This window comes from Lepidochelys olivacea, assembly GCF_965140295.1.
Source record: "Lepidochelys olivacea isolate rLepOli2 genome assembly, chromosome: 1".
NCBI classification, from domain to species: domain Eukaryota; kingdom Metazoa; phylum Chordata; order Testudines; family Cheloniidae; genus Lepidochelys; species Lepidochelys olivacea.
The window spans coordinates 8,610,922-8,634,363 of record NC_140411.1 but is presented as its reverse complement, the minus strand read 5'-3'; the positions used below and the strand labels follow the sequence as shown (position 1 = coordinate 8,634,363).

At 45.4% G+C, this 23,442-nt stretch overlaps 1 protein-coding gene across 6 annotated transcripts in view; it reads left to right on the top strand.

Moving 5' to 3' along the window:
- Positions 1-23,442, top strand: part of STIM1 (stromal interaction molecule 1) — a 202,932-nt gene that overhangs the window by 159,595 nt on the left and 19,895 nt on the right. For all 6 annotated transcript variants that reach the window (XM_084614958.1, XM_084614955.1, XM_084614956.1 and 3 more), the window contains 3 exons: positions 8,074-8,251; positions 18,637-18,814; positions 21,987-22,154. In XM_084614958.1, the coding sequence (XP_084471084.1) occupies positions 8,074-8,251; positions 18,637-18,814; positions 21,987-22,154 (524 nt within the window). The remainder of the gene's footprint in view (positions 1-8,073; positions 8,252-18,636; positions 18,815-21,986; positions 22,155-23,442) is intronic.

The following is a 23,442-nucleotide window of genomic DNA, read 5'->3' as shown; positions in this document are numbered from 1 at the left end:
CAGTAGGTGTGCAAATGTAACCCACGCACCTTCTCGGTGTGGTGCTCTGTCCCATCTAGTGGCACGGAGAACACTTAAAGACAAAGCAATTAATGAGTCTGCTCTACAGCCTTAGCTAACAGCCAGCTGGCTTTTAGCTCATGCGGGAGAGGCTCATGCACTAAGCTCCAGAGGTCCCAGGTTTGATCCCACCTGCTGACGACCGGGGTCTGTCGGCGTTAGAAGTAGGGGCTCACCTGGGATTTCAACTGGGAAGTCTCTGAAGCTCGTGACATAGAATCATAGAATATCAGGGTTGGAAGGGACCTCAGGAGGTCATCTAGTCCAACCCCCTGCTCAAAGCAGGACCAATCCCCAACTAAATCATCCCAGCCAAGGCTTTGTCAAGCCTGTCCTTAAAAACCTCAAAGGAAGGAGATTCCACCACTTCCCTAGGAAACGCATTCCAGTGCTTCACCATCCTCCTAGTGAAATAGTTTTTCCTGATATCTAACCTAAACCTCCCCCACTGCAAGTTGAGACCATTACTCCTGCTTCCTTAGGTAGGGGAAGTAGGTAACCCACACACATTCTGGATGTGCCGTTAGATTGAACTATTAATCTACTGTAGAACCAGCAGGTTTCAGAGTAACAGCTGTGTTAGTCTGTATTCGCAAAAAGAAAAGGAGTACTTGTGGCACCTTAGAGACTAACCAATTTATTTGAGCATAAGCTTTCGTGAGCTACAGCTCACTTCATCGGATGCATACTGTGAAAGTGTAGAAGGTCTTTTTATATACACACACAAAGCATGAAAAAATACCTCCTCCCACCCCACTCTCCTGTTGGTAACAGCTTATCTAAAGTGACCACTCTCCTTACAATGTGTATAATAATCAAGGTGGGCCATTTCCAGCACAAATCCAGGGTTTAACAAGAATGTCTGAGGGGGTGGGGGGGTGTAGGAAAAAACAAGGGGAAATAGGTTACCTTGCATAATGACTTAGCTACTCCCAGTCTCTATTCAAGCCTAAGTTAATTGTATCCAATTTGCAAATGAATTCCAATTCAACTGTTTCTCGCTGGACTCTGGATTTGAAGTTTTTTTGTTGTAATATCACAACTTTCATGTCTGTAATCGCGTGACCAGAGAGATTGAAGTGTTCTCCGACTGGTTTATGAATGTTATAATTCTTGACAACTGATTTGTGTCCATTTATTCTTTTATGTAGAGACTGTCCAGTTTGACCAATGTACATGGCAGAGGGGCATTGCTGGCACATGATGGCATATATCACATTGGTGGATGTGCAGGTGAACAAGCCTCTGATAGTGTGGCTGATGTGATTAGGCCCTGTGATGGTGTCCCCTGAATAGATATGTGGGCACAGTTGGCAACGGGTTTTGTTGCAAGGATAGGTTCCTGGGTTAGTGGTTCTGTTGTGTGGTATGTGGTTGCTGGTGAGTATTTGCTTCAGGTTGCGGGGCTGTCTGTAGGCAAGGACTGGCCTGTCTCCCAAGATTTGTGAGAGTGTTGGGTCATCCTTCAGGATAGGTTGTAGATCCTTAATAATGCATTGGAGGGGTTTTAGTTGGGGGCTGAAGGTGACGGCTAGTGGCGTTCTGTTATTTTCTTTGTTAGGCCTGTCCTGTAGTAGGAGACTTCTGGGAACTCTTCTGGCTCTATCAATCTGTTTCTTCACTTCCGCAGGTGGGTATTGTAGTTGTAAGAATGCTTGATAGAGATCTTGTAGGTGTTTGTCTCTGTCTGAGGGGTTGGAGCAAATGCGGTTGTATCGCAGAGCTTGGCTGTAGACGATGGATCGTGTGGTGTGGTCAGGGTGAAAGCTGGAGGCATGTAGGTAGGAATAGCGGTCAGTTGGCTTCCGGTATAGGGTAGTGTTTATGTGACCATCGTTTATTAGCACTGTAGTGTCCAGGAAGTGGATCTCTTGTGCGGACTGGACCAGGCTGAGGTTGATGGTGGGATGGAAATTGTTGAAATCATGGTGGAATTCCTCAAGGGCTTCTTTCCCATGGGTCCAGATGATGAAGATGTCATCAATATAGCGCAAGTAGAGTAGGGGCGTTACAGGACCAGAGTTGAGGAAGCGTTGTTCTAAGTCAGCCATAAAAATGTTGGCATACTGTGGGGCCATGCGGGTACCCATAGCAGTGCCGCTGATCTGAAGGTATACATTGTCCCCAAATGTGAAATAGTTATGGGTAAGGACAAAGTCACAAAGTTCAGCCACCAGGTTAGCTGTGACATTGTCGGGGATAGTGTTCTTGACGGCTTGTAGTCCATCTTTGTGTGGAATGTGGGTGTAGAGGGCTGCTACATCCATAGTGGCCAGGATGGTGTTATCAGGAAGATCACGATGGATTGTAGTTTCCTCAGGAAGTCAGTGGTGTCTCGAAGGTAGCTGGGAGTGTTGGTAGCGTAGGACCTGAGGAGGGAGTCTACATAGCCAGACAATCCTGCTGTCAGGGTGCCAATGCCTGAGATGATGGGGCGCCCAGGATTTCCAGGTTTATGGATCAGCTCTCCAACACCACTTTCTACAAGCCATTACCCTCTGATCCCACTGAGAGTTACCAAAAGAAACTACAGCATTTGCTCAAGAAACTCCCTGAAAAAGCACAAGATCAAATCCGCACAGACACACCCCTGGAACCCCGACCTGGGATATTCTATCTACTACCCAAGATCCATAAACCTGGAAATCCTGGGCGCCCCATCATCTCAGGCATTGGCACCCTGACAGCAGGATTGTCCGGCTATGTAGACTCCCTCCAGGAGTAAGCGAGATATCTAGAAAACTGATCAAGGAAACATGACCACTTAGGACAGTGGTTCTCAACTCTGGTCCACCGCTTATCCCATCTAGTGGCACTGAGACCTCTTAGAGAGAGTTAAAGGAGTCTCCTGTACAGCCTTAGCTAACAGCCAGTTGGCTTTTAACTCCTGCAGTAGAGGCTCATGCACTAAGCTCCAGAGGCCCCAGGTTTGATCCTGCCCAACGACGACCAGGGTCTGTCGGCGTTTCGCAAAGATATCTGTAAATGGAATAAATATTGCTCTTTTCATTTCTTTCACGAGCACACGTATCACTTTGTAGTGGCACAAATTACTGTAAAATGCTAATTATATCAACTTTTTGCTTTTCCTTCAAGGTTTGGTCAAGTGCTGTCTTTCTGCCCTGTAACCGATTGTTTCTTGACAGCATGAGAACCGTCTCAAGCAGTGGGGGCTTCATCTCTTATCTGCTCATCTCCCAAGCTTTCCCTAATCCTTGGGCTTTAGGAGGAAAAGATGGTGCAACATTTCATATGCCCTTCTGAATATCCTGTCTGTTTCACATCACTCGGTCCTTCATGAATACATCAGGGGCACAGGTGCATTCCAGGAGGTATAGCAAGCACGTCCTGGTTAGGAATAGATTGTGTTAATCCATTTTTATCCTGTTTCCTGCCCGTGTCCCATCTGCCAGACTTCTCATTCCAAAGATCCGTAGTGTCTTGTGCATAGTTGCTCTTTCCCCTCTCTGCCTTTGTATATGTTTATCTTACCATCTGTACTGTACCTTCTATATGATAGGATATTATAAATGGCACATTTTTACAGGCTTGAGTCTTAGTGTGATGTGGTGTTGCCAAATGTCAAACAGAAAGATTTGTGAACAAATGAAAAAGGTAACTTGGAGTTGCAACACTTCTGTCTCTTACCTGGTACAATTAAAGCCTGTTGTTAGTACCCAATGACAAAAAGAAAAATGCATCCATTAGCTTCTTGGCAATAATCTTAAACCTTATTCATTTCTCCTAGATTAAAGGGAAAAGAAATCTGGGTCACTCCAGCTTGGCCCAAACTGAACTCGAAATTTACACATGAGGAGACCCAAATGGAGTTTATTGTGGTGGGGGAGCTGAGACACCCCACAGCTCTGAGCAAGGTGGGCAGGATTGGTGGTGAAGTCACATGCAGAGGGGTACCAGCCCAGCCACCCACTCATTCCTCCTCATTCAGGAGAGAATAAGAAATGTAAAAATCCAGCATTTATTGTTTGAGTCATTACCACAGCAAACAGGAGGCACCAGAATAATCTGCTTAGGGGAAAGGAGCCAACTTCACAAAGACATAATGGAAATTTCCCTGGGAAATACAGCATTGTAGTAGGTCTTGAAGGTGCCTGTTAACCCACTCTTACTGCTAGGATCCAAAACCAAAAGCTGTTAAAACTTAAACCGGATGGGTCTTTATAGTATGCTATGTCAGATAATGGCCTCTCTTAATGTCTTCCAGTATCTTTGCCTAAATCTCCAGGAAAGGATGGAAATAAAAATGGGACTTTGAGCTCTGTCCTACTCAGAAATCACTCTTCAGCAAATGTCAGCACACAGCATGTGGACCACTTATGTCCTCAAAATAGGGCTCCAGTGGGGGTTGAGCCCTGCATAGGCTTCTATGCAATGTAAATCATGGGTAATCTAGGAATCACTAGCTCCCCATCCGTGATGATCTCTCACTTTTTTCAAGTGATGAGGCACCTCATTGCATTTGTCTGCTATCCTGAGTCTAAGCCATACTTTCACACCTGGAATTGCTGTCTAATAATTTCATAGATTCATAGATTTCAAGACCTGAAGGGACCATTGTGATCATCTAGTCTGACCTTCTCTATAACACAGGCCACAGAACTTCCCCAAAATAATTCCTAAAGCAGATCTTTTGGAGAAACATCTAATTGTGATTTAAAAATTGTCCATGATGAGAATCCACCACGGCCCTTGGTAAATTGTTCCAGTGGTTAATTACTTCCACCTTTAAAAAATGATGCCTTATTTCCAGTCTGAACATATCTAGCTTCAACTTCTAGCCATTGGATCATGTTACATCTTTCTCTGCCAGATTAGAATAGGGGAGTAGGAGCCAGAACTGCTGGGTTCTTTTTTCCCAGCTCTTACACTGACTTTTAATCTTGGACATGTCACTTGTTCCTCAGTGTATCCATCTGTAAAATGTGTGTAATGTATTGTCTACCTCTCAGAGGTGTTGTGAGGCTTAATTTATGTCTATAGAAGTGCTTGAAGTTCCTCAGATTAAAGAGGGTGTGGAGGGAAAGTAACTATTTTCTATCATCTTTAAATTATCTATATGTGATTTTTCTAGGCACTTTGGGATCTGTCACATGAAGTTTTAGCCATTTGTTTTTTGAACTTCCATCACAAATACTCAACTTCTCCTTGTCAAGCTATTCCTACTGACAGGACTAGGAGGAGCTGGATGCTTATTTGATGGGGCTCACTGCGTTACGAGAAGTATCTAATCCCAATAAATCCCACCTTTACCTGTTGGACCACAGTGGGTGAAATCGCCCTCCAGCCTAATTACTGTTGGTGGAAGAATCTCACAAAAAGTACCTTATAAAGCATTTGGTCTGTGAGAGGGAGCATGGCTTCCGGGGTCTGCATACACTACTGCTGAGGTGCAGGCTTCTTCACATGGGAAGGAAGAGCGGGGGATGTCATCTGATCTCCCCCCCCCCCCTTCCCCCAAAAAAGACACTTTCTTTCTTTATAAGGTAGCTGTGAGAATGCATTACACAACTTAAATGATAATCCCTCTAAGAACCGATCTTGCGTTGCTTGTTTGCCCTCTTATGGCTCTTTGGATCTCAGCCACCCTAATCTCTGAATCCAGAAATGGTCTGATTGCTCCAAGTACTTTGGAAATGCCCTGCATCCTCAGGGTTAAGTATTCAGTTGAGGGTAGGGGAGTTATGTAAACTCCTCATAAAAATCCTTCCATTTTAGATGAAGTGAGACGCTCCTCTTAATTATTGATTCCTGGGATGTTTCTTCTGATTCCTCCTCTTATAGCTGCCAAGTGAACAGACTCCTGTGGGCCTGGTCTGCAGCCCTGACTCATCCAAGTAGGCTTTTGCAGAGTTGACTTGAATGTAGCTGATGGCTGCAGGATCTAGCTCAGTGTTTGTCCCAGTGAGAGGAAACAGAAACATAGTTTGGGTTAAATATTAAAGGTGGCTAATGTCTGATATTCTCTGTCCTTGGAAATCCTAGTAAGAGTCTATTTTTCCAGGATTTTTCATAAATTATACACCAGAGGTAACCCCTAACCCCCAGTGTGGTTTGATGCCCAGCTATGATGACTGTTGTTCCCATGCAAAAGGTTAAATTACTTAGCCTAATTAGGGCATTGGGAAAGAATTTCATATCTTTCTAGGTTCTGTTTATTTATCTTAGGGCTTTATGGCGCCTCTCATCACTGTAGGATCTAAGCATATTCCCTTTAAAATCAATAGCAATAGCAAGTTCCCAAGTGGACTTCATTCACCTATTGGCACTTCTCCCTTTTTGAGGTTAACATTCTGCTAACAACAACAGGGTGGGGTGGGATTTAGATTTTATTAATTCGATCCTTTTTATTGGTAAGGGCTTAGAGAAAGGGGCTATCAGTGTTGTGTGTCACTATTAAGATAAAGTGACTTCTTTATATATGAAGATTTTGCAATGTTCTCTAAAGATAATCAGACTCCAAATTTGCCTCATCTTTTCTGCAAGTTTGTTCTGTAGCCAGATCCCCTCATCAGAGAATGCTTTCTCCCCAGCTCTCCTGTGCTTTGTCTTGGGCTTTGTGATCTGTATTGGCCCAAAGGAGTGCAGCTGTCATAGTGGTTGGCAGATCAGCATTCAGTCTGGGACACGACCTGTTTGTGACATTCCCCTCTGGTGTTATCTGGACCGGTGATCTGCTAGGTCACTCCAATCCTTGACTCTGGGAGCCAGCCTTAGCCTGCTCTGCTGTGAGAACCCCCACTCCTGGGCTGTTCACGCACAGCCTCTGGCATGTAAGCTGCTACCAGCTACTTGCAGCCAAATGACACTAGCGGTCCCAGACACAACCCTAGAAACCTCCATCTTGCAGTGTCCAGTTATGCCTGCTGGATGCTGCAAGCTTATATGAGTTCTTGATCTGTACCACGGTTGTTATCCCATGGGGAGTCTCTCACATGCTTTAAACCAAACACACTGCTTCAGGTAGAATAAACAAACAAATTTATTAACTATGAAAAATAGATTTTAAGTGATTGTAAGTCAAAGCATAACAAGTCGGATTTGGTCAAATGAAATAAAAGCAAAACGCATTCTAAGCTGATCTTAACACTTTGAATGTCCTTACAAACTTAGAAGCTTCTCACCACTGGCTGGCCGGTTGCTCTTCAGCCAGGCTCTCCCCTTTGATCAGCACTTCAGTTGCTTGGTGGTGGTGTCTATAGATGGAGGTGGAAGAGAGAAGAAGAGCATGGCAAACATCTCTCCCTTTTATCATGTTCTTTCTTCCCCCTTGGCTTCTTCCCCACCCCACCCCCAACCCCCGCCTTCAGAGTCAGGTGAGCATTACCTCATCGGAGTTCCAAACTGACCAAAGGAAGGGGAGTGACTCCCTCGAGAGTCCAACAGATTCTTTTGTTGCTGTCTAGGCCAGTGTCCTTTGTTCCTGTGAGGCTGGGTTTGTCCCATACGTGCCCTGATGAGGTGTGAACTGCCTCTCAGCTTTTGGAGGGTTTTTGCCTGGGCTTATTTTAAGCCGTGAGGTCACATTTTCAGCCTCATAACTATATACATGAAATTATAACCAATAACCTTACTATAAAAATCATGCTCAGTGCATCATGAACCTTCCAAAGACACCCAACATGACAAACTTTGCATTGGATACCACACAATCATTTTACAAGGATGAACATGGGTGTTCCCCTGAGGTACAGAGCGTCACACCATTAAATTAAGGGTTCTTATATCATGCCCATCGCAGTAGTGTCTGAGTCTTCTCTCCAGTATTGGTTTGGGATCATCTGTTAAGGAAAGTAGGTGTGTTTTCTGGTGATTTCAAGGGGATTTGTAGGTATGGGTGGGCATCACTCCTTCCTGCCTGCTGTATTTCTAGATCCATAATTCTTTCTAATGCTGTTAATTTTTTCCCTGTGGTGCAAAGATAACATTGCAAAGCACATCATCCTATTTCCGTCTTTGAATTAAACTGTCTATTTGTAACTCTTTTTTCCCCAGTAACTCGTCATAACCACCTAAAGGATTTCATGTTGGTGGTGTCCATTGTCATTGGAGTGGGTGGCTGCTGGTTTGCCTACATCCAGAACCGCTACTCAAAGGAGCATGTGAAGAGGATGATGAAAGACCTAGAAGGGCTTCACAGAGCTGAGCAGAGTCTGCACGACCTTCAAGAAAGGTGAGTCCTACTTAACCACCTACCTCCAGGGAAAGCTTAAATCTCTACTGTTAGTTTGGATTAAACCAGTAGCAGTCAGCCTCTTATGCTGTATGGGTATCAGCCATAACCTTAGGTGATCATAGCAAACCGGTTACCCAGTTGACATTACTGATGTGGCTGCACAGTCTTTGAATGCATTTGGTCAGCTAGTTAAGAAATTTGGACATAACTTCACACTTGCCACTCCCTGCACAATGTGCACCGGTTAGATGTACTTGGGATGTGTCCCATGAAGACTAGAGGAGTTAAAACTAGCCTCAGATGCTATTATAAGGGCCTGCGGCTGTCGTGTAAAGTCACTATGCTGCATTGGCAGCATGAGCCACAAGCATCTTATGTATTTTTAGTGGACTTGAGCAGCACAGATAGTAGTTCAGACTGAAGGCTGATTTCCACCCTAATTCCCTTTTGTTGATTGCTCATGTTTTTCTCAAATTCAGGCTGAGCTGTAGTTTTTGTACAGAGAATGAATTTTGTGGGAACGTTTTCACCAAATCAGTTGTGCTGTCTTTGAGACAGTTAAATGTGAAGGGCCTAATTCCACCCCCCCACCCCCCCTGAGTCCATCATATCCCAACTAGAACTTTCGTACTTTGAGCATTAACAACTGCAAGCACTCTGATTCTTAGCTAACATGACTTGGATGCCCCTGCTATAGTTGACAGGGGCTTGACACCCTTGTGTTTGAGCCTATTGTCTTACTGTAAATGGGAACTTGCTCCTGATGCGTCATACTTTCCTGTGCTCCAGCAGTGAAGCAGGTCAGCTATTGCTTCTTTGTCAGTCCAAATGATATTGAAAGAAACCAGAATTCTTTTGCTTTCCTTTTAAAATCATAAAATAGACTTGCTCCTACAGGAAGAAAAAGCCTTTCAAAAAGAATGTTAAGTAATCTGGCTCCTTCAGAATCCATCATGTGGACTGACTCAGGTTGCATCTTCATATTAGCCAAGAGAGAGGGTGAAACACATCAATATTCTGGAAATGGTTCAGGAGAGGAATTTGGCCAAATTTCCTCATGGATTCTTCCTCTGAAGAATCTGGAGGAGCCACCGCTTCCCAGGCACTACAGGGATATCCAGATCTCATAAGTTGTTTACTAGGAAGCACAAAAAAAGTTAGAAAATTCAGTACTGGAACATTAAACATAAGCAGCTGAACTCAGTCTCTCGTTCATCATAAAAATGTTTCATTTCTTCTTTGGCAAAATACTGTGAGCTGCAGAATGCAACTTTTACTCACATGAGTAATTGCATTGACCTCAGCGTGGCTGCTTACATGTGTAACTGCTGCTACAGGCCCTATGTATGGACAATCTCATTTTCTTCTTTAAAAAAGGTTAGTTTCTTGCTGAAATCACCATTTTTAACAGAGCCTGGTAGATTTTGGCTCTAATTATTTTTACTTGTCCCTTGAATATAATTTTCAAGGATACAGAGCCCACTCTGGTTGCCGTAGAAGTCGATGGCTAAACTCCCAATGGCTGCAGTGTGAGCAGACTTCTAAGCCAATCGTGTGTGTGCACTAGCTTGCGGGAAAAGTTGCCTGTACATGTGCCAGCATCTCAGGAATGTAAACCTGCCGTGAAGATTTTTACAAACACTTCAGCCATTGGAAACTGTGTCACATACACACACAGTACTGGAGCCTGGTTCCTTACCTATCCTGTCAGAACAGCTGGCAGAGAATAGCCCTGCTCATGAGTGTTGTGTTTGTGAGAACTTTCTTCTGTCAAGTAGCTCTGTGTGATGACAGTAGTTGGCATTCACCTGAAAGGAAAGATGTGTGTCAAGATGATGGTGCCAAACTCACCACCTTCCCTTCTTGGTGACACACACATATGATCTGCTTTGTTCCTGACATGCAGAGAGGAAAAACTACATTGACTGTATGTCTTCGAGGCAGCCAGTTCTGAGCAACAAATCATTTCAGGGTTGTGTATAATTTTACCATTGCCAGATTGGCAATTCCACGAAGAAAAAGGATTTGCTAAAGTGAGAAACCAATAGGATTTCCTATTTGAAGTCTGACTGCCCATTGAGATAATTACTGTAGAGCATCAGAATTTTACTCTGTACCTCTAAGTGTATGCTTTTAGGTAGGACCTGGAGGCAACTTCTGAGTTTATGCTGGGGTTTTAAGGGAATTTGCCCTGTAGAAATTGGGCCTAAATACTAACATTGCTGCAAACGTGCTGTGTAAGACATGACCTTGGGATCTGTCACTGAAGATAGGACAACATAAACAAGTAGATGGGCCAGTGAACGTTCGCTAATGTTACCTAAAGCCAAACACGAAGAAACCTGAAACCGCATATGCCAGGCAGAGCTAAAAGCTTCAGAGAGACCTCCTCATGACAGGTCTGCAGAGCATTAAAGTGGGAAGGATTGTCTGTGGACAGAGCACTGACCTGGAAGGAAGGAGGTGAGTGATCATTTCCTGGCTCAGCCACAGACTCCCTGGTGACCTTGTGCAAACCAACTTGCCCAGGGTAGACTGATTCCCCTTCTGTAAAAAGGGAATAATACTCCCCTACCTCACATGATGCTGAGAGGATACGTTTATTAGTCTGCAAGGTGCTCAGATGCTGTGGTGATAGAGAATGCTATGTACAAGTCATCTTTCAGTGGTCCAAATGGAAGTCATTCCATGGTTCTCTTCGAAAAATTGTGACTAATCTGGGTTCCAGACAAACGATGTGAGTCACACTGAAACAGGTGTCTGTCCCAGGTGCTGAGTAGAATCATAGAATATCAGGGTTGGAAGGGACTTCAGGAGGTCATCTAGTCCAACTCCCTGCTCAAAGCAGGGCGGATCCCCAATTTAATCATCCCAGCCAGGGCTTTGTCAATCCTGACCTTAAAAACTTCTAAGGAAGGAGATTCCACCACCTTCCTAGGTAACGCATTCCAGTGTTTCACCACGCTCCTAGTGAAAAAGTTTTTCATAATATCCAACCTAAATCTCCCCCACTGCAACTTGACACCATTACTCCTTGTTCTGTCATCTGCTACCACTGAGAACAGTCTAGAGCCATCCTCTTTGGAACCCCCTTCCAGGTAGTTGAAAGCAGCTATGAAATCCCCCCGCATTCTTCTCTTCCGTAGACTAAACATCCCCAGTTCCCTCAGCCTCTCCTCATAACTCATGTGTTCCAGTCCCCTAATCATTTTTGTTGCCCTCCGCTGGACTCTTTCCAATTTTTCCACATCCTTCTTGTAGTGTGGGGATCAAAACTGGACACAGTACTCCAGATGAGGCCTCACCAGTGTCGAATAGAGAAGAACGATCACGTCCCTCGATCTGCTCGCTGTGCCCCTACTTATACATCCCAAAATGCCATTGGCCTTCTTGGCAACAAGGGCACACTGTTGACTCATATCCAGCTTCTCGTCCGCTGTAACCCCTAGGTCCTTTTCTGCAGAACTACTTCCTAGCCACTCGGTCCCTAGTCTGTAGCGATGCATGGGATTCTTCCGTCCTAAGTGCAGGACTCTGCACTTGTCCTTGTTGAACCTCATCAAATTTCTTTTGGCCCAATCCTCCAATTTGTCTAGGTCCCTCTGTGTGTCCTGTCCCTACCCTCCAGCGTATCTACCACTCCTACCAGTTTAGTGTCATCTGCAAACTTGCTGAGGGTGCAATCCACACCATCCTCCAGATCATTTATGAAGATATTGAACAAAACCGGCCCCAGGACCGACCCTTGGGGCACTCCACTTGATACCGGCTGCCAATTAGACATGGAGCCATTGATCACTACCCGTTGAGCCCGACAATCTAGCCAGCTTTCTATCCACCTTATAGTCCATTCATCCAGCCCATACTTCTTCAACTTGCTGGCAAGAATACTGTGGGAGACAGTGTCAAAAGCTTTGCTAAAGTCAAGGAACAACACGTTCACTGCTTTCCCTCCATCCACAGAACCAGTTATTTCATCATAGAAGTCAATTAGATTAGTCAGGCATGACTTGCCCTTGGTGAATCCATGCTGACTGTTCCTGATCACTTCCTCTCCTCTAAGTGCTTCGGAATTGATTCCTTGAGGACCTGCTCCATGATTTTTCCAGGGACTGAGGTGAGGCTGACTGGCCTGTAGTTCCCAGGATCATCCTCCTTCCCTTTTTTAAAGATAGGCACTACATTAGCTTTTTTCCAGTCGTCCGGGACTTCCCCTGATAGCCATGACTTTTGAAAGATAATGGCCAATGGCTCTGCAATCACATCCGCCAACTCCTTTAGCACTCTCGGATGCAACGCATCCGGCCCCATGGACTTGTGAACGTCCAGCTTTTCTAAATAGTCCTGAACCACTTCTTTCTCCACAGAGAGCTGGTCATCTCCTCCTCATGCATTGCTGCTCAGTGCAGTAGTCTGGGAGCTGACCTTGTTTGTGAAGACAGAGGCAAAAAAAGCATTGAGTACGTTAGCTTTTTCCACATCCTCTGTCACTAGGTTGCCTCCCTCATTCAGTAAGGGGCCCACACTTTCCTTGACTTTCTTCTTGTTGCTAACATACCTGAAGAAACCCTTCTTGTTACTCTTAACATCTCTTGCTAGCTGCAACTCCAGGTGTGATTTGGCCTTCCTGATTTTACTTCTGCATGCCCGAGCAATATTTTTATACTCATCCCTGGTCCTTTGTCCAATTTCCCACTTCTTTTAAGCTTCGTTTTTGTATTTAAGATCAGCAAGGATTTCACTGTTAAGCCAAGCTGGTCGCCTGCCATATTCACTATTCTTTCTACACATCGGAATGGTTTGTCCCTGTAATCTCAATAAGGATTCTTTAAAATACAGTCAGCTCTCCTGGACTCCTTTCTCCCTCATGTTATTCTCCCAGGGGATCTTGCCCATCAGTTCCCAGAGGGAGTCAAAGTCCGCTTTTCTGAAGTCCAGGGTCCGTATTCTGCTGCTCTCCTTTCTTCCTTGTGTCAGGATCCTGAACTTGACCATCTCATGGTCACTGCCTCCCAAGATCCCATTCACTTTTGCTTCCCCTACTAATTCTTCCCGATTTGTGAGCAGCAGGTCAAGAAGAGCTCTGCCCCAGTTGGTTCCTCCAGCACTTGCACCAGGAAATTGTCCCCTACATTTTCCAAAAACTTCCTAGATTGTCTGTGCACCGCTGTGGTGCTCTCCCAGCAGATATCAGGGTGATCGAAGTCTCCCATGAGAACCCGGGCGTGCGATCTAGTAACTTCTGCGAGTTGCCGGAAGAAAGCCTCGTGCACCTCATCCCCTTGGTCCGGTGGTCTATAGTAGACTACCACCACAACATCACCCTTGTTGCTCACACTTCTATAATTAATCCAGAGACTCTCAGGTTTTTCTGCAGTTTCATACTTGAGCTCTGAGCAGTCATACTGCTCTCTTACATACAGTGCAACTCCCCCACCTTTTCTGCCCTGCCTGTCCTTCCTGAACAGCTTATATCTGTCCATGACAGTACTCCAGTCATGTGAGTTATCCCACCAAGTTTCTGTTATTCCAATCACATCATAATTCCTTGACTTTGCCAGGACTTCCAGTTCTCCCTGCTTGTTTCCCAGGCTTCATGCATTTGTGTATAGGCAGTTGAAATAAATCGCTGATCGTCCCTCTTTCTCAGTATGAGGCAGGAGCCCTCCCCTCTCACGCGCTCCTGCTCGTGCTTCCTCCCGGTATCCCACTTCCCCACTTACCTCAGGGCTTTGGTCTCCTTCCCCCGGTGAACCTAGTTTAAAGCCCTCCTCACTAGGTTAGCCAGCCTGCTTGCGAAGATGCTCTTCCCTCTCTTCGTTAGGTGGAGCCCGTCTCTGCCTAGCACTCCTCCTTCTTGGAACACCATCCCATGCTCAAAGAATCCAAAACCTTCTCTCCGACACCACCTGCGTAGCCATTCGTTGACTTCCACGATTCGACGGTCTGTACCCAGGCCTTTTCCTTCCACGGGGAGGATGGACGAGAACACCACTTGCGCCTCAAACTCCTTTATCCTTCTTCCCAGAGCCACGTAGTCTGGAGTGATCCGCTCAAGGTCATTCTTGGCAGTATCATTGGTGCCCACGTGGAGAAGCAGAAAGGGATAGCGATCCGAGGGCTTGATGAGTCTCGGCAGTCTCTCCGTCACATCGCGAGTCTTAGCTCCTGGCAAGCAGGAGACTTCTCGGTTTTCCTGGTCAGGGCGGCAGATAGATGACTCAATCCCCCTGAGGAGAGAGTCCCCGACCACCACCACCCACCTCCTTCTCTTGGGAGCGGTGGTCGTGGAACCCCCAACCCTAGGACAGTGCATCTCTTGCCTTCCAATTGGCGGAGTCTCCTTCTGCTCCCTTCCCTCAGACGTATCATCTGGTCCACTCTCCGCATTAGTACCTGTGGAGACAACATGAAAACGGTTACTTACCTGTATCTACGTTGCTGGTACATGGATGTTCCCCTTTTTTCTTCTGGAGGTCACATGATGCCAATTTTCTTCACCGTCCTCCTGTCCCCGATGTGCAGCCTGCTCTGAATCTTCAGAACCTTGTGCCCGTAGAAGCATATCTTGACGTCTGTCCAGGAAATCTTCAGTTTCTCTTATACAACGCAGGGTCGAAACCTGTTGCTCCAGATCTTGAACCTTCTCTTCCAATATGGAGACCAGCTTGCACTTTGTACAGACAACGTCGCTTCTGTCCTGTGGAAAAAAGACAAATGTACATAATGCCCTTTCCACGGTCTATCAAATGGCTACTTCGTTGCCTCACTTAGAACTTTGTGAGGGCCTTTGAGATATCTAGAGCAGGAAAGGTTGATACAGGAAGTCAAATCTGTTCTAATCTAGAACATTTACAGGATATCCCTTAATGGCAACTGTTCCCAGGAAGTCTGCCAAATTGCTTGCATTTGCATCAGTGTAAATTCAGAATAACTCCACTGAACTCAGTGGAGAGCCACTAGTGTAAAACTGGCATATGTGAATCCAGTCGCACTGACTGAGAACATGCAGGGAAAAGTTATTTTTGTCTTTGGTGAGCAACAGAGGAAATGTTGTTTGCATGAAACATGAATAATAAAAAGGGGGAAAAGAAGAACTCTGACTAGTGCATTCGAGAGAAATATTAAGGATTAATCCCTTTCCCTTTCCCCCAATGCCACACACACCACCGGGACATTTCCCCTTTAAACAGACAGCATTCTAATGTCTGTGGAGGATTAACAAGCCTAGTATGGAAGTGATGGAGCAATGATCCATGGAGGGCAGAGTGCGTGGGTTTATCTCTAAACTTGGAACGTCTCAATAGGATTCTTTTAAAATTAGGAATGAAAATATTTGTTTCTCAGCAGAACCGTAAATTGAAAATAAACCCTTGTCCAGCAGCACAGCCAACAAAATGGCTGAAGAAAGTCCAGCCCATCCAAATTTTGTTTTGAACTGCCATCTCTACACCATGAGGAGGGTTGTGTTTGCAGTGTTCTCTGGGGTTTGCACTCTTAAGTGGAGCAGTGGACTGCTCCCCTCTAGCCCCTGCTCCCAAAACACGGGTTTCGTTTGTTCATAGTAATGTTTCGAAGTGCGTCTTTAACATTCTTCCCATTTTTTTAATCTGGGCTGTGAAGTAAACAGAAGACAGATGTAGTCCTTTATTTTTGTACAAGGACTCAAAGAGAGCAGTCTAAGTGCGTGTATCACATAGAGCAGAATTCTGCGATAAGGATCGGCTTCAACTCATTTGATTTGTTTGTAACTGAATGGTCACTTGTGGTCTCATGAAACTAGCGTTTCTCAAAGTAGCAGTGCGTAGAAGCAACGTCTCGTGCAGGCAGGTTCTGCTTCCCTACCCCTCTTAGAGCTTTAACAAAAATCAACCCTCCTGGCGTCTGGTTTGTTCACACAAGTTGCTTCCCACAAACAGTCACTCTTCCTGGGGCTGGAGGTTTTCCTTGCCATCCCTCCTCAGAGGGTCTTGATTACTCCCAGTATGTCTAAAGGAAACCTGCCGGCCAAGGGTTCTAGTGGCCTGGGCAAGGGTCCTTGCCTTTGATTGCAGTTAGTTCCTGGTGTACCTCAGAGCTGCTGTTCTGCACATATCTCAGTTTTTCCCTTCTTTTGGTTTGGAAAGGGGGGTAAATAATCAGAAACTGAGCTGTTATTCCAGTGTGGGGGTTGGATACCCTGAATGAGAAGAGATTTGGTGACTGGAAATGCTTTTAGCTGGGACGATTCAGCTTGCAGTTTAGTTTTTAAAAGTCTTCCGCAGCCTGTTAGCTATTTTTGTAGCCAGTCTTTGAATCTTTATGCTTAAGCCCAGTAATGGTTTCATTGGCTCAGTTTATGCCTGCCTGACCTCAGAAAGCTATTATCCTCATAACTCCTAAACCATACTACAGTTATCTTAAAACTCCAACAAATCCTGAAAAGGAAACTGACTGACCAGAACGTGGAATATAAATAGAAAGGATGGGTTTGTTTAAGTTGGGACCGTAACCTGACCTGCAGAGACAAGGGACAAAAATGTCCTCACAGTGCACTCTGGGTCACAAGGTCTCTACTATTTAAACACACCATTGTGCCCAGCTATATTGATTTACCATCTACTAGAGCACAGGATCTCTAGAGAAAAAAGGAAAACAGCTCAGAGTTTAAGGCCAGAAGGGACCATTAGATCATCTAGTCTGACCTCCTGCACATCGCAGACCATAGAATTTCATCCAGGTACCCTGGCATTGAGCCCAATAATGTGTGTTCGAAGCATCTTCTAGAAAGGCATCAAAAGATGGAGAATTCACCACTTCCCTTGGTAGTTTGTTCCAGTAGTTAATCACCCTGTTAAAAAGTGTGCCTTGTTGCCAGTGTTTAATTAGGTGCTGGGGACTCAAACAATTTTTTTGCTTTTATAACTGATGCGGCAAACCCAGGGGTGCCGGGGCTAGGACTGCCAAGCCGAGAGGTGCCGGGGCTAGGAACTGCCAAGCCAAGAGGTGCCGGGACTCAGCCCTGGCACAAATTAAGCCCTGCTTATTGCTAAGTTGAGTGTGTCCGGCACAGCTTCCAGCCATTGGTTCTTGTTCTGCCTTTCTCTACTAGATTAAAGAACCCTCTAGTACCCAGTGTTTTCTTCTCAGCAACATACTTATACAGCATTAGTCTTTGTAGCCTGAATGATAAAGTGAACCCCCCCCCCCACACACACACAGACACACACATTTCAACTGAATACATGCTGCAGAATCATTGTCTTAACATTGGCAGTCAGTCTCCCTGTTAGAAATGATCATTGCACTTAATTTATTTTAAAGAATAACTAACATTTGGAATTTGAAGTGGTTTTGGTGACAAACACTGGAGACTCCAGTGACCTTGTTCTTTGTACGGGCCAGTCGGAGTGAGTCAGGTTCATTCCTGATGTCACTTTGATGACTTCAGTGGAATAACACTAGGGTAGAATTTGTCCTAGTACATCCTCTCCTGCTTTGCAGCTCACATTTTCTTCCTCCGTAGCTTAATTCTTCCTCAGTGCACTCAGGAGGCTGCAGCGCCAAGGTGCTGTGTCTGAGGGAGGTAGCAGCACAGCCTTGGAAGCACCCTCCAAAAAATGAAAATGCAGTAAAAAGCCTGAAACAGCAGGCTGAGAGAGTTACCTGAAAAGCTATTGATCAGAGTCCTGAAAATCCTGGGGTGCGCCAGCATCAGTTTTCCTGACCAAAGGGTAAATAATCTGTAATTTTATCTTGCATCCATGCAAAATCAATACTGATTTAATCCCATGGTGGAGAAAATTAACCACTCTTGGGAGGAGGGTGTGTCTAAATTTGGATCCAGTGGGAAATGGAATATGTGGGCAGATCTCATCTGCATGTGTACACATGCACAGCCACGTCCCGAGGCTTGTTAAAAATTCAAGTATTTACCTCCCTGAAGTAGAGTGATATAGATTATGTCCATTTCCATAATGGCGAAGGCCTCTGTTTCTGGGTTTCTGTGAATACGCAGAAGAATCAAATGAGTTTGCAGCTCAATTTCATCAGACTGTGGCTTGTGTTCTTCTGGTATTTAAAAAATAAACGTGGCTGAAAATCTGAAGTTGATCATTTAGTTTCATGGAAAACTTTTCCTTGAGTTTTCTTAATGTTGACGTTTCAGTGCCACAGAGACTCTGTGCTGAATTGTGCTTTCCCTCTGGATTTACAGCAGCATCACTCTACTGTTATCAGTGGAGTTCCTCTGGGTTTACACCAGTGCAGGTGAGAGCAGAGGTTGGTCTTGTATGTCCTCACATGTGTGCAGCTAGTCATGCAGTAATTGTTCAGTGGGCGCCTTCGCCCAGGTACACACAGCCCTGTGTGCACTAGCAGTTCCCTGTGTCTGTGTGCATTAGGCTGCAGAAGGCCCAGGAGGAACACCGCACCGTGGAAGTGGAGAAGGTGCACCTGGAGAAGAAGCTCCAAGACGAGATCAGTATCGCCAAGCAAGAGGCACACCGGCTGCGGGAGCTGCGAGAGGGGACAGAGAACGAGCTGAGCCGACAGAAGTATGCTGAACAGGAGCTGGAGCAGGCAAGCATTGCATACCATATGTACAAGCAGAAACGGGGGGCGGGACACCCACACACTGTATGGCCATTGCTTCATCCCGCTGGGAAACACAGCTAGACTCTCCTTAGTGTGCCCTGTTGCCACTGTTCTCCCAGTTGACCTTAGGGATAGGAGAGATCCAACTATCTCTGCCACTTCCTCATATAATACTTTCCCTCAAAGGCACCTTCTCATGAGGCTCAGCCGATCTGCTCTATGCCGTCACCAGAGGGGATCCCTGGAGAGTAACGCAAGACACGCTTCCAGAGCTGAATGTGCTGTCCCTTGCTCCACGGCCTCTGCCGTCCCCAAAGGGAAGGTATTGAGTTTGAGCCAGACCTCTGATCCTCCTGTGCTGAGACCCAACCAGGGGGCTGGCCCCTCCCCCTGTGTACGGCACGTCACTTCCTGTATTTTAGGAGACCTTGAGGCAGCACTCAAATGAATTCTAAACTGCTTCTGCAACACCCCATCCCCCTCTTTCCCGAAGAACCTCCAGGCTACTGAAACACTTGCTGCCAGCGTTGAGCATTTACATACAGTTTCCCAAGACAGTCGTTTCCTGACAGGCTATCTCACACAAATACACTACAGTCCAGTACAGCCACCCACGTGTTGTCACACAAATACAGATTGTATTGTTTGTGCATTGTGTGTGTCAAGTCACACCCATTGCCCCCTTCTCCTCCTATTAAAATTTGTAATGAAAGCTGAAGCCAGTGGTGACTTAACCAATCTGTTGTTTCTTAGAGGCCTTCCCGTGGGATTCATTGAGTGGGTGAGTAATGGCTTTATCCACCCAGCGTGCACTGTGTGATATAACACAATCACCACTGAAATGGACTAGAGGCCACAGATGTAATTCACTAGCCACTCCCACTGACCATAAGAGCCAAAGGCAACCTGTCAAAATCTAAGATACTTTTGGGTCCCTGTGAATCCTGAAATCTGAGCTACTCTTGCACCAGTTGATGCTGCTAAGAAGAAGATCTGGTTTTTCAAAGACCATGTTGGAGGCTCCTAGTGGAGAGCAAAGTTAGCCATGCCTTAGCGAGATAACCTCGTCTGTACACACTGACCCCTTCCAGTGGCATCAAACCCCACCCAGATTATAAACCTTGCTCAGGCTTCAGTCTTTCCAGAGCCCATTCTCCCCTTATATATTGGTCCCCTTACTGCCATTTTACACTACTACCTTCCTGTTTAGTTTCCCAAAACAGATTTTTTTGTTTCCATGTGAACCCTGCTGTCCATAAACATTTTGAGCAAATCTCTGGTCTCAGATTCAAGTGGTTCATCTCCACGGTTCTGCTCTGCCTGTGTGCTCGGCACTCCCAGGCACTCAGATACCATGGGGTTGGGTGTGCGGTCAGAACCTATATTGATTAGAGAGGACAGAACTCCATGTATGGTAGGAGATCAGATCAGTGGAAGTTGAGATTGGTGTGGAGAATTTAGTCCATCATGAAGATTATGATGCTGTCCCTGTATTTCTGTGAACGATTTAGGGATATTACATTTAACGTTAAAATTGCAGACAATAGTAAAATGGTGGGTAGTTAACTCTGGAATATGGCTGCTTTATAAGTCCCTCTAGACCAGTGGTTCAGGAGTACATGAGTTCTTTTCAGGGGGGACGCAAGAAAAATCCTGTAATGGCAGACAACACATTTTGTTTAGTAAGACATGGCAATCTAATCATAAAGTATATTATGACCCTATCTCATAGGGTACGTGGTACACTACTTATTTGGAAAGAAATACATAGCCTAAAAAATGTGAAGTCCACTGCTCTAGATGGACTGGTAAATGTGCTCACAGATAGAATATGAAATTTCAAATGTCTGAGTGTAGTGTAATGTCCTTGGCTAGAAATAATGCTCAAGCCAAATGCAACTTAAATGGAGCTGAGTTAGTTAACACGGTAAAGGAATCTGATCTGGGTTTACTGAGAGATTCATTTAAACATTTACATTCTCAATCCAGTGTGCAGCTGTCTATCCTGGAAAAAGAAAGGGTGTTCACCAAAGCTATGTTGACACAAGCTTCTTGCTAGCAAGGTGCTAACATGGGCTGAACCCTAGATAGGACCTGCTCCAACCCCCGATAAAGTCATCCCGTTGAAGTCACAGGGTTGTAAAGCACTTTGAGATCTGATGAAAGGCACTAAATATGTGTAAATTCTTGTGAATGATTACCAAAACCAGGCATTTGTCCAAGGGTTTTGTGCCTTCATTGTGCTTGCCACCCCCTGGTTTTTGATCCTCCTACTCCAGGTTCAGGCTGGGGAAGAGGCTTGGCTGGGCTGCAGAGAGAGGAATTGCAGGTGGAACATGTGACTATACTGACCAAGCAGCGCACTTTGTGTCTAAATGTTTCTATCTTTTTGCTCCAGTGTGAAAGTCTCCTTTTAACAAGCCCTTTGTGTTTGACTTAGTCACTGCACTGAAAAGAGGCAGCTGCTTGCTCAGAGTTGTCAGCAAGTCTTTGCTTTAAGGAGGGTGCAATTCCATCCCTTGCAGATCAGAAGAGAGGGGCACAGAGATCTACAGGGCTCGGAGATCAACACTCTGAATACTTTTACTCTCCTCTCATCCAGTCCAGTGTTATTCCAGTTACTCCTCTTCTCCCTCACACCAGCGTAAATCAGAATCAGACCCTCCGTCTTCACAGACTTAGAGAGATAGACCAGATCTGCATTGCCTAAACATTCTGCTTAACTGCACTGGTAGCTGAAGTGATTAGGGACAACCGCAGCCCAGTTCCTGATAATGGTAGAGCAAAACGAATCAGAAAGGGATCCAGCCTACAGAATAGAGGGAAGTCCTGTAGGTTGCTCCAATTGCTCGTGCAGCAGCTTCTCCCGTGCAGAATGATCCCCAAGGAAGAGAATAGTGCTGTCCTACCCCCCAGGAGCACAGTTGTCCCTTTGGCTCAGTGCACAGGAATTCTCCCTCTTCTACTGACCCCAAGCCACAGCCAGCCTCGGTTTGCTGGAGATTGTTTTCCTTTTTGGTGCCATTACAAGTGTTGGGACTGCAACCGACAATCCGCTGAAGGGACTACCTCGGAGAGTGCTAACTGGAATGAAAGGGTCCCTCTCCCGCTCCTACGCCTTCCTGTAATGCTGCTGCTGTGACTGTTTCCGTTACAGGTCCGAATGGCGCTGAAGAACGCAGAAAAAGAGCTTGAATCCCACTGCAGTTGGGCCGCACCAGAGGCCTTGCAGAAATGGCTCCAGCTGACCCACGAAGTGGAGGTCCAGTACTACAACATCAAGAAACAGAATGCAGAGAAGCAGCTGCTGGTGGCCAAAGAGGGGGTGAGAACTTCAGTCTCTTTAGTCCTAAATTCTTACCTCCCTGAGGCTGGGGTATGAAATCCATAGATATTTACAGCTCCATAGACCTAGAACGTCTCTCTCTCTCTCTGTGCTGTTCTCTCCTGCCTGCTCCCATCTCTTCTTTCTGCGAACGACCTTCTGTCTGATCTTGCTTGCCTGCCATAGTGCAACATAAGGAAATCCTTGCTTGCAGGAACTCGACCCCAGTCCTAGAGCCATGTGTTGCGCTTCGTAGCTCTGGTTTGGGTGAGATACCGTGTAACATCTTGACAATAGTATGTGACTATTGCTCTGTGCATAGAACCACAGAACTGTAGGGCTGGTGGGGTCCTTAAGAGGTCATCTAGTGATTCTAGTTCATTGCCCCACCCTTCCCCCCAGCGTTGAGGCAGAATCAAGTAAACCAAGACCATCCCTATCAGATGTTTGTTCAACCTGTTCTTAAAGCCTCCAATAATGGGGATTCTGCTGCTTCCCTTGAAAGCCTGTTGCAGAGTTTAACTATCCTTGTAGTTGGAAAGGATTCCTAATATCTAACCTAAATCTCCCTTGCTACAGATGAAGCCCATCACTTCTTGTCCCATCACAGTGGACATGGAGAACAATTTATCACTAGCCTCTGTATAATAGCCCTTAACATATTTGAAGGTTGTTGTCAGGTCTCCCCCTCAGTCTTCTTTTCTCAAGACTAAGTATGCCAGGGCTTTTTAACCGTTTCTGATAGGTCAGGGTTTCTAAACCTCTTATTATTTTTGGTATTTTCCTCTTGACTCTCTCCAGTTTGTCCACATCTTTCTTGAAGCATGATGCCCAGTACTGACAACAGGACTCCAGCTGAGACCTCTCTGATGCTGCAGATAGTGAGACAGTTACCTCCCGTGTCTTACATATGACACTCTTGTTAATACATCCCAGAATGATATCAGCTTGTTTCAAAACTGCATCACATCGTTGGCTCATGTTCAATTTGTGATCCACTATAACCCTCAGATCCCTTTCAGCCGTATAACCGCCTGGCCACTTATTCCCCGTTTTGTAGCTGTGCATTTGATTTTTCCTTCCTAAGTGTAGTACTTTGCACTTGTCATTATTGTATTTCATCTTGTTAATTTGAGACCAATTCTCTAATTTGTCAAGGTCATTTTCAATTCTAATCCTGTCCTTCAAAGTGCTTGCAATGCTTCCCAGCTTGGTGTCATCTGCAAATTTTATAAGCATCCTCTCCCGTCCATTAGTGAAGTCATTAATAAAAATACTGAATAGTACC